This window comes from Etheostoma spectabile, unplaced genomic scaffold, assembly GCF_008692095.1.
Source record: "Etheostoma spectabile isolate EspeVRDwgs_2016 unplaced genomic scaffold, UIUC_Espe_1.0 scaffold352, whole genome shotgun sequence".
NCBI classification, from domain to species: Eukaryota; Metazoa; Chordata; class Actinopteri; order Perciformes; family Percidae; genus Etheostoma; species Etheostoma spectabile.
The window spans coordinates 1,138,535-1,150,794 of NW_022605591.1; the positions used below are offsets into that span (position 1 = coordinate 1,138,535).

General features: G+C 38.7%; 1 protein-coding gene across 3 annotated transcripts in view; it reads left to right on the top strand.

Annotated features, from left to right (window-relative positions):
* Positions 1 to 1,749, top strand: part of LOC116686352 (carboxypeptidase Z) — an 8,054-nt gene extending 6,305 nt beyond the window's left edge. For 2 of the 3 annotated variants that reach the window (XM_032511349.1, XM_032511351.1), the window contains exons 10-12: positions 381 to 480; positions 1,037 to 1,441; positions 1,526 to 1,749. In XM_032511349.1, coding sequence (XP_032367240.1) covers positions 381 to 480; positions 1,037 to 1,395 — 459 coding nt within the window. In that variant the 3' untranslated portion in view covers positions 1,396 to 1,441; positions 1,526 to 1,749. Of the gene's footprint in view, positions 1 to 380; positions 481 to 1,036; positions 1,444 to 1,525 lie in introns of all 3 variants that reach the window. The other variant, XM_032511350.1, reaches the window with a different exon arrangement.
* Positions 1,750 to 12,260: the final 10,511 nt, after the last annotated feature.

A 12,260-nucleotide genomic window follows, 5' to 3' on the forward strand; every position in this document is an offset into this window, starting at 1 on the left:
TGTTGACAACGTTTCCTTTTGGGGACGTCATTTGAAATTGAGAAAAATTTGAAGTTGGAAGAAAGGTTATAAATAGCATAATATATCGCAGAATGTTGCAATAATATCATATCGTGATGATATTGCATCGGGAGGCGTCTGTTGATTCCCACCCCTAATAATAACTGCTGGCAAATATAGCTAAACAGGCAGTATTGTGAACAAGGAGTTCAGCAGAGAGTGATGTTGATAAGGTCAATATTGAGGCCAACACCCATCCACCGTATCAGATCAGTGCATCCCTAAGCTTGGCTGCATGAGGGGATGATGACTCATCCATTGTCATTATTTAAGTAAACTGACACTCAAAGTTAAGTGTCTTGTCATGTGTTGATCCTCAGGCCCATCTAGGTATCAAAGGAGTTGTAAAAGACAAGGAGGGAAATGCAGTCAAAGGTGCACGGATATCAGTCAGACGAATACAGCATGATGTGACCACAGGTAATAAATCTTAGTCGCTAAGAAGATGCACCATTTCCCACAGATGATTTATCCAAAGCTATGAACTTAGATTTCTTTCGTTGTCCAAGTTTTTGGCCAATGTGACAAATTTTGTCTTTGCGACAGTGCACTGCTGTAACAGTTTCTGATTAGTAAAAATGTATTCATGTCAACATCAAAATCACTATCACAATTAGAACCTACGATTTTTCTAAAGGCTTCAATATATCCATCTGGAAGTACCTAGAGACCAATCCAATGTGATTGATTTTTAATCCACACACAGTGGATCCACAACTTGTCCACTGACATGAACGCTTGGAAGTTGCAATCTTCCCCATCTCTACCATCCATCCTTTTTTAAACCAATGCTGCATTAGACCCTTCCTGCCTTCTATACGCATATATTCCAAGTCCTTAGTTTGTAACACAGGCTTTCACCCTTATAAGTACAGTGTAACACTTGTGGAGTTCTCTTTCAGAAAAACACAGTCCTACTCAAATATAAGCATCTAAATTACATGTCCAAATACTCAGCCTCCTTCTCCCTGCCCAGCTGAAAACGGAGAGTACTGGCGCCTCCTCACCCCTGGCATCTATGTCGTGAGCGCCTCGGCCCCGGGCTACGCCAGAGCTATGAAGAAAGTCCACCTGCCTCCTCGCATGCAAACAGCAGGCCGGGTGGACTTTGTGTTGCAGAGAGCTGCGCCAGAGCCTGACCTGCAAGAGGAGGATAACACCATCCCGTCTATGGGCACCTATGACCGCTTTGACCCTTATAATCAGTACGAGCGCTACACCCTGGTGGCCAGTTTGAGCCACAACCGCGAGCAGAGAGTAGAGAAGCCCTGGTGGTGGAACTACTTTATCCAAACGGGAGTCCCTGCACCAACCTGGCTGCTCAAACACAATTAGAACTTCCATGGGAAAAGTGGAAGGATAGTATCTCTTGCTACAGTATACACACACACACACACACACACACACACACACACACACACACACACACACACACACACACACACACACACACACACACACACACACACACACACACTGAGCTATTGTGTAAAGAATGTGCTGATTTTTTTATTGATGTTACACTGCAGAAAAGGGTAAAAGCTAGCTGGCTGGCCTTCATGTTAGCTTTTCACTTTTGTGCTTTGTTTGGTCCAAAGTCAATAACATTACTTTAGTTAATAACCAAGAGGAAATTAAGACTGTTAAAACTATTTTACAGCCGAAATAAAGAACTGTTGTGTCAGTGATTATAGCTACTGAGTATATAGTCCCAATGTGAGTCCTTATAGCTCTGATCTACTTTTAAACAAAAACATTTAGAAAAAAACACAATCAAAAGGAAAATAAATATGTTGAAAAAAGAGACCTCAGAACTTTTTCTGAATGACCCACCGGCAATAAATCTTGGTTCAAGTATAATCTCTTTAGTAGGTAATTAACCCAGGTGACCACTAGAGGGCAGGCTGAGTCAACGTCTGGCCCAAGTTCCTGTAAACCAAGGGGTCTGCTTGTTCTTCCACACAGTGTATAATTTGTAAAAATAGAGATTATTTTTTGCGGGTATGTCCTGAGTGTTTTGCTGAGTCAGGGGTTTGTAGGATGAAAAGCCTTTTCTGATTTCTTTTGCATTTCTTTCTCTGCAGCTTTATTTCATGCAGATAAACATGATGTGGTTTACTGTAACATTTATATAATAAACTTAATACATTGCAACAAAAAACATACAGTACAAGTTAAACCTATTTGATAATATTTTAGAAAGTATTTAATAAAATATTCAACTTACGACCCCTTAAATTAAACATTGTATGTTTGGAGTGATTAAAGCTATGAATGGTTCCACCTCTTTTTGTATAGACTTGGAGGGGTTAAAGGATCCAGTTGGTCAACAGAAAGCAAGCAATATATATATAATGTACATACCCACTGATCTAAACTACAGACTTAAAACTCTCAACATGACTTTCTTTATGACCTGATTGTTCCTGGATAATGGCTTAAACCTCTGTCAGTATATTATCACACATCTTCCTCCCACACACCTGAGCAGGAAGGATGTTTTGTAACCTTAAACCTAATTTATGTATGTGTATATTTTCAACTGTAAGCTTTACGGTGGAGCTAATCTGCATGGTAGAATACTAATACATCATGTTCTGACTTGTAAATGTTCCTATGATACTTCTAAAGTTTTAAAACCATAAAATATATAACATAATGACAGACAAGGACAAAAGTAAGTAATTAAACAAATGATTTATTATTCTTAGGCAGAGTGGGCCTATTTTGTGAGTCTATTAAAAAAAAAGGGGCTGTACCAAGTCAAGGCATTGGCATGAAAAAGCAACAGCAATACAGAACTGACCAAGCGAATGAAAAAGAGGGTGTGAATGTGTTGTGCTGCAGCCAAACTAGAGGCTCCGCTTAATACAATCGAGAATATAAGAAAAAAATAAAGACCTAAGCTACATTTGTCACATGCAGCTGAGAAACAACATCGCAAGTTCATCTAAAGAAAGCCAAGTGGAAAAAATATCCCCACAATAAAAAGTAGAGCAAAATGGAGTAAGGCGTGTAAGAGCATTACCAGCCCCAGGGTTCCAGTTAAGTCCCAAATCATATAAACCAACTGCTTTTTCTGTAAGGTCATGAAAGAAGCCTGGGAAAAGCAAATTGCCCCTGCATAAAGGTCGAGGAATACTATTAGGCCTACAGAATCTTAAAGAAAAGTCTGCTTGGTGAACGAGTTGACCCACGACAGGTCCATGAAAACAAATACCAGGCTTCTCAGAGGATTTACAAAACAGAAACACATGGTTTGACATCAAACCCGCTCATCCCAACAGCAGAGGAGAGATCTCCATCTACAGTAGACTGGAAAATACTGTACATTGTCCCAGTAACATACAACTTACTTTAAAGATGGCATCCACAATGTCTTTTTCCATGCAAATTAGTAGGCTATTTTTTAAATACTGGAATCCATTATATGCTGTACAGGCAACGCGGTGCATGGATGGGAGGAGGATCTCCATAATAGTATTCATTGTAGATTAATGGAAGTAATATAATGGTACAGCAGACTCCTTTAGCTGCATCTTGTGGCCCACCTCTGTTGATGGGAGTTGTTCAGTTGTAATAGTGATTGAGAGCAAAGAATGGCATTTTGCACCTGTGTACCTCAGTACCTACCAACTGCCAGTGTGTAGAGGTCTATCCTTTATCAGCAGAGATAGCGTTGTGCTTCTGTTTCTAGATCCATTGTTTTGCATTGTCTTTCTCAGTAGTGTCTGTACAGAGAACTTGAGAACAGCAGGACATAATACAGTCTCCTCAGGTGAGCAGTAACTGGAGAGGCTAAAAATAAGGTTAGCTGGTTGAAGCATTTATTGGACATTTAGGGACACTATTGTGATTATCCTTGATTTGATATCTTCATTTGTTTTCTTTGCACATTGTTATTTAATGGATCAGCCGGACATTTATTTGTCCAGTATGTGCACATAGATTCAGTGCTTCCAAATTACACTAAATTATATTACATGAGAGGAACAAACTGGGTTTACTTAGGATTTCAAAGCTATTGCCATTTGCCTCGGTGCAAAAAAAAGGAGCACTTACAGCAGTAATCAAATTAATATATAATGAGCTGTGTGATGCTACGAGCATACATCTGGCACGAAGACATCCAGAAGACCTTCAAGTTGTACATCAAGTGCTAAAGATATCTGTACTCAGTAAGAATCTAACGGGTGGATGTTTAGTGACGTTCTGAGGTTGTATGAGAAAATATACATATTTTAGATGCTGGTGCAGTAAGTGTATCTGTCAGTTAGCTAAGAAAAGGCTGCTCCATTGCTCCACAAATTAGCCTCTTTAAGGAATGTTGAAGGTTGACGTACATACCACCAAAATCCTTCCCACAGAAGGTACAGATTGATGGGACGGAAGTCTCAACAATAGCAAACACTGTGAGACAGGCCTGTGCCTCTCTGTATGATCTGTAATATAATCCTCTGTAATGATTATTATTTGTCTCATGCATTTTAGTGAACAGATATGTAGGATTGACCCTATTTGCTTTTCTGTGGCCACGTTCCTCAAGCCACCCATGTCAGGTGGGGTGCTGAGTCACTCATTACTTGGTGAGGCTGAGAAAGTAGCATAGAGTCGCCCGGAGCTGCCATGTTGTATTAGCATCATTCTGCTGCCTAGTTGGTAGGTAACACCTCATTTCAGTTCAGTGAAGCTGTTCTCAAAGGAGCTTTAATACGCTTATGTATAACCTACTCAAGATCGGTTTGTAACTATATATGAACGCTTAGTCCACCATGGAAATATAGTGCCACCGGGTAAATGTTTCAAGGGGAGCCAATTGGTTACTTTAATTTCATTCATTTTTAATACTCTCATTACCTTATTTTAGTAAATGGCCGACAAGTTTGCTGACATGTGTTACATTAATAAATCTGTCAGGTTTTCATTTTTTCCATTCCATTTGTAAACCAAACTGGATGATTTACCATAATTGAAATCAAGCATTCTGTGTTTATATAGCACTCATCACTTTTAATGAATAGAAGTTACCAAGTGCTTTAAAGGAGAAAGAAAAGGGGAAAGAGGGAGCTAGAAAACACATAAAGGACAATGTACTGTATTAAAGATAAAAAAAAGGCTAGAAAAAACAAATCAAGCATTACTTCCTATCGATGAATCTTGTGCATTACTAGTGGTGGAAGACATATTCAGATTGTTATTTAAGTAAAAGTATGAACGTATTATTAGCAAAATGTACTTCAAGTATCAAAAGTAAAACTGGGATCAAAGATTCAGCACATGATTTCAAAAGCAAATTGTAATTTTTGTTAAAAGCCACAGGCTTTCTACCAGTATGGCATATATATATTGCATTCTTCTTTCAGCTCTCTCTGCTTTTGAGTTCCACAAAAGAGCTTTTCATGTTGTCAAGTGCAATCTGGATCACTGAAAGAAATGTCATTTATATTTAATGGGTATTTTGTCTAACTTGCTAACAAAGTAAGGATGTAGAAGTATATGCTCATTAATTTGCTGTTTGAGGAAATTACATTAGTTTACCCAGTCAACATCTCCATGTAGAACTCATGCTGATTTGTTTTGCTGTAAGGTCATGGTCGCACCTCCTAGTTTGTTTCTTTATGACAGCCATGAGAGTCGATTTTCTTGCAACAGGTGTATTATTTAGAAAAGTCCAGAAGGGCTTGCCATGAAGACAGTATTGTACTAATGCTGCCACGTACAGTTCACATTGATGTTTAAACAGCAGCAGGTAATTCATTTCATTTTATTTGAGCCTGTGACTAACAAAGTTCCAGGTATCCGACTGGTTTGAGCAACAATGACACCTCTTCCAGAAGAAAAACTTAAACCAGTCTGATTTAGTGGAAAAAAGCTCAACTCATTCCCTTCATACATTTCAAACAGGTTTATTGCACAGCTATATGCTCTTAAACATCACACAGTACTTCAGCCTCTTTTTGGATGTAACTGACTTCTCTCTTTTTTTACGATCCTTATGGGGAGATTCTCTGGGCACTGCCAAACTCCCATTATTGCAAAAACAGCATTTAATTTCCTTCCATAACGGCTCAATGTCAAGTCCAATTCAGTCTGCCTGTTAAATGGCAGCAATTACCGAATCGTACATGTGCAGACAACTCCTCCGGTGGGTGATAATAAGCCACTTTCTTTGTTACAGACCCTGAACAAACTCGGGGGGGAACACGTGAAGCAAAGATAATGTGACCAGTCGAGCGTGAGTGTATACAAAACCCCACCAATCGTTCTTGTAGAAAACCCCTCAGCTATGACAAAAGCTGGTCCAACTGGGTTAAGGTGATTCCACTTTAATAGTGTTGGGATCCCAAACCACAACAGAATATAACAATAGAAAATACAGCTGCTCGTTTATGAAAGTCACTTCCTTTTGAAAAAAAAAGAGTCTGAGTCTGGGTTGATTGACTACTGGTGTTTAGGAACATGGGAGGTACGTGGGGGATTGGAGAGTTTCTTTGTTGCGTTGTACTGTTGTTATATTTGGGGTTTCTCCTTCAGCGTGACGGACAGAGGTCACCGTACAACAAGGCCACACAGGCTTTAATTTGACCTGCAGGCTCAGATGAAGAATCATGTTTGTTGACATGTTCCTCCTGAGTTTGATTGTGTTCATTTGTTTTGATTTATTCCTGCTTAACGCTCGGATACTCTGTTATGCTGAGGGATCAGAGGTCTTTGTCAAGTCACAGGCCTTGGCTTGGTGGAATAGGGGCAGCACAGACCCTTTTTGATTTTCAAAGATGTAGCATGTTTCTGCAAAGTGAAAGTCAAACCCTGGGATGTCTGAGAAGAAATGGTTTTTAAAGTTGAAAACGTCTCTCATGAATTTGCGCGTGAGCTGCCTTTCTGGGTATGAAGACTGAAAGTCTACAGCCACGCTAGCTGCTCTGTGAGGCTTTACTTACAGGCACGGTGGTGATTTGTGCTAAATACTAACATCAGCATGCTAAATTGCTCACAATGCTGACATGCTAATGTTTAGCAGCTATTATTTACCACATTCTCTAACTTGGTTTGGCTAACTTGATTTGACACAAATATACACACCTATATTTACACACACGACAAAGTACTCAAACCTCCTTTGTGGTAGTTCCTGCTACAGTACTGTAGGTGTCTCCAGGACCACATTTTGCCATATGACGTACACATAAACACACACACACACACACACACACACACACACACACACACACACACACACACACACACACACACACACACACACACACACACACACACAAGGTAAAAACAACACCAGCGTCACTGCTGTAATCAACATTATAGTACATCTGAGTGATGGGAATTATTATTAGATGTATATGGTCATGAACCAAATAGTTGGACAAATTAAAAATGTTGACAAGATGGTAGTGTGAAATGAAAAGTCAGTCACCAACTTTATTACAAATAATCTTGAGGAAAACATAAAATAAATGAATATTATGGTTACAGTATGGACAAAAATGGTTTGCTACACTGACATACTGTAAGAGAACACATTTACTACATATTTATATTTTACTGTATCTACAGTACTAAACATATCTTCCCTGTCTTTAGCTTAACTGTCTAAAAATGCTTTGTATTCTTGTATGTTATACAAGACAATATGATGTATTTATTATGGTTAATTTGAGCCCATGCAATGATTTATTGCAAGGTCTGAATTCAACATATTGTCTCATATAATTCTTCCAGAGTGAATAGAAACAGACCAAGTTCACACTATAGAGAGACAGCTACTGAAAAATTAGAAAAATAAAAAATAGGACTACAACTGCCACAGAAATCACTTTGGATGATACCTAAACAAAAGTAAAGTGTTTACTTTTAAAATAAATTATTTTTAACAATGTGATATTGTATAATACCTAATGCAGTAGATTTACCCACATTCCTGTCAGAAGATCCTTGTGTGAAAGAGAAAAGACTGTCTGAGAAGCCATTTTTATTTCATGTATTGTTTTGTTTTTAACAGTCATAGTTAAATAGTCATTGAACTGCAAGGTTAGAGGGTGGAATGGCGTGATTGGTTGAAGTCCTGTTTACACCCACCTGGGCATGAAACTGGCAAGGAAGGAACAGCTTTCCAGGAAGTGTTAATGTCTTAGGGTCTCCAAACTCACTTCTAACAAAAAAAGGTCTTACTTTGGGACTGGCTGCACATGGCTAGTTACATCACAGGTAGGAGTGTGTTGTTTTTATGTGTTAATTTAAACAGCGTGGTCATATTCACACACATATGCATACGTGTGTGTGTGTGTGTGTTTTGACAGTACAGTACCCCAAGCTTTTCTATGAATATTAATACATGGAGTTTCCTACATGAGGTTAAATTCATTGTGTCAGAGCGTAGGAAAATGTTGTCACATAATCAGGTGTTGTATTACACTGCTTTTATATTTGGTGTCTCTCTGGCTTTGGGCCTCAAACTCAGTTGTTAGAAAGACTTGGAAATTATCTTGAATGTATTTGTCGGTTTGTAATTGTTGCGTTGTCATTTTGAAAATATACTGAAAGCCTGTACAGTATTTTTAACACAACCTTGCACTTCTCCTCCTCTTCTTACCCTCATGGACTTTAATTGATGTCACCTGTGTCTGCCTCATTAGTGTCTGAAGGGGGGGGAAGCAGCAGCCTTTTAGTGGTTGCATGGTGAGCCACAGGATCATGATTGAAGTTATATAATTTTAGCAATGTTGCAATGCTTTTTCTATATGCAAATAGTATCTTTCCATGTGTGTGTAATAGAAGCTCTTCCATATGGTCGTAGGATCAACAGCATTCCTTAACAGCATTACCTGTTTACCTGCTCATTCATCTGTGCCCCGGGGCTCCAGTGTTCTCCAAAACTATAAAAACACATTGATGAGCTACACTTACCCACTGGGAGACATCTTCCCTCATTACAATAAATGTGCATCATGGTTTGGTTAATCTAGAGAACCCAAATTATTTAGTCTTTTATATACATTTATAGATTTACATCTTCAGTAGGACCGATGGGCTTGGGCATGAGAGACACAGACAGGTTGGGGAAGACAAATAGTGTGGACAGGTTAACACATTATTGGTTTTGGTCTTTTTAAAGGGGTTTGTTGAAAATAAGAGGAGTATAGAATAACTTCAGCCTGTCCTTTAAACCACAGACACACAAGAAATCACTGTTGTTTTGATGCTGTTTCCATCTGGTATTAAACAATGTATAGATTTCTGAAGAGACAGGAATAATTCCTCTCTATATGCTATTAACATATGTGTATAGGGAAATCCTTTGACTTTGTTTGTGCCTTTTTAACTCAGTTTTAAAAAAAACAACCTCGGCAACAAAATAATAGTGAAGACAGTTAGCATAAAGTCATTGGATCTTCTCATGTGAGCTATTCTCAACAAGGCACAGTCTAGACACTGCCGAAGTTGCAGGCCAGAATAAAACATAAAGCACAATTGAAATAAGTGTTCTTGATCTTAATGCACATTATCGCTGTGTCCCAGGGATAAAACACTTAAAAGTCAGTCATGAAGAAGAGAGAGCCGGAGGGCTCTTTAGGCTGGGTACATGTCCGTGATGCACCCAGCTACTTTAGCTGTCATGCAGCAATATCTCAGAGCCTTCACTGGGTGCACTGATGCTTGGGTTAAGCCATTTAGCAGTGCCCTGGTTAACTGAAACCGACAAAACTTCTGATTCCAGCCTGATCTTAGAATAACACCCCTGGCGACTGTGAAGCTGTCTTTGCCCATTTCATCCAGTGTGGTCCCACAACTGTATTTGTAGCTGACTGAGAGAGATGCAGAAGAAGATGCCTTATGATTTTACAACTGCTACTCTGAGAATTAAATTAAATGGAAAACATTGCAATAAAAGAGAAATCAGATCTGGCTGTCAGTTGAAGAGAGGAAAACGACATGTGAGAATTATACCATTGCTCCAAGAGAGTGCCAGACCAAAGGGTAAAACATGAATAAAATAAGATGGCATTTGGCCACTTAAAGCCAATGGGGGCTCCAAAGGGTAAAGTGTTGGATGATTCAAGTCTAATATTTGCCAAGGGTTGCTCTTTGCACATAATAGTTGCCCAGAATCATGCAGAGCAACAACACAGGGTGATGAGATGTTTACAGCTGAGTAGAAATGTGAACACCGGGCATGTAAGAAGTCAAATTTTCTCATGACACTGGACAACATTTCACTAAACATTACAAACACAATGTTACAAGACTGTAAAGATGGCTGCTTGTGCAGCACATAATCTTCAGCTGACAAGTTTCTGTTTCTGTTTTCTGTACTACTAGATGGATAACTGGGTATTTATTTGTTTTGTATCAAAAACAATATCTGATCTGTATCTCCCTCATTAGTGTAAATCCAGTTATTTACTTTATGTTTTGAAGATGCTGGTAGGCGTACATCTGATGCTGCTGGTAACACATACAATTTAAACACAATACTTCTCCTTTTGGGCACACAGACATATGACATGTGCATTGAATAAATACTAACATTAGCACAAGCCATATGCTAACATAAAATAGCTGACACAATCAACAGTTGGGCTTTGTGCAATGGATCAAGAACAACTCTACAGCTGTGTCCCAGTCACATACTACATACTAATATAAAGTGTAAACAATATAATATTGTCATAGTGTAGTGTTTTTGCTGTTAGTGAGACATTTATTTTTCTTTGACAAAGAGTTAAACCTTGTAGGTCTCCTTACTATCTTCTTTAGTGCGTTAAACTGCATCTCATGGTTTATTTTTTTAACAGGTGGAGTTTGCTCAGTTGTCATCACCAAAGACCTAAAACATGTAACAGCAAGGGGCCAAAGTTATGGACCGAGAGCCAAGACAAAGACCGAGGGTGCCACCCACAAATGAAACTCTGAGGAGGACCATGAGAGGCTGCTTAAATTGCAAAAGAAACTTGTAAGTGGCCCTTGAGTTGAGCTTTCTTTTTATGTAAAACTATTATAATTAGTTTGGAAATGTATCATATGCACCAACAGATGTGATAAGACATTAGAAGGCCCCTGTCAATTAAATATAACAAAGAGAAAACTAAATTTTTCTAATTATAGTTTGTACTTAGTTTCACAAGATCCTTCAGATTATTTTGGATTAATTGGCTTGCATTGTGCAACAGTAGTGTCCATCAACAACCATGCCTCCAGAAATTACATTTATATACAACTGATTGGCAACATCAAATTTTTGAAGTAATCCGGCCTGTTTTATGTTTCCTATTAACATAACAAGGACATGTTGTTTATTAACATATCTGTCAAGTCACAAAATGGTTATATTGAACACATCAATAAAATGTTCACTGTTGACCTATTTAATTTATTTTCTGCCAAAATATTTAATTTAGCAAAACAATATAAGCTCATTGCAACTACAGTATTATTACAGTTGTCAATGGATATATAGGCACCGAAAGAAGCACTTGGTTAACGTTAAGGAAAGATCATAGTCTAATTTATGTATCTTTACTGATGCATCAGTGTTGTCTGTAGCATCCAGCAGATATCCGACATCACAGTACAGCCCAAGACAATTTGTACAACAAATGCAGTTTATAAAGGCCAGTGTTTCATCACAGCATGCTCATACTAACAAGTTAATTAAGCATAGTCATCTGCACATGAACTTTAAGCCTGTATTAGCAGTCAAAAGAGATCTGCTGTTAGGTGCTCCGAGCTAATTATGTGATGATAAATCTTCTATGGCATGAGGTAATTTCTCAGTGGTCTTTAAAGATAGTAGAGAATATGGCAGATAACTGCTTAAAGCCTTTGCGAGTCAGCAGCGGCTAAGCTAAATGTGGCAGCAAGTGTCAGGCCAAATCAATACACGCTTCCCAGGATTCCTTTGGTGCCATAATCCAGGCTGTGGTGGGCACTGACCCTGGGGAGGCTTGGCCTCTTGTTTTCTTGCCCTGTTTTTTTGCAAGGCAGTTGCACTTCTGGATATGACAACATTGAGCACAAGCTAATTACCTTAAAAAAACGAGTTGCGCTACAACTTGCACTACAAACCGCTTAGCTCATATCTGAAACCCCTCTTCCCAACATTGGGAAGCTGGCTAGCCCTTGAGATGTGCACAATGAAGGTGTTTACAAAAGGTTCACGTGATCTGAAACTCAAAAGCTGTGTA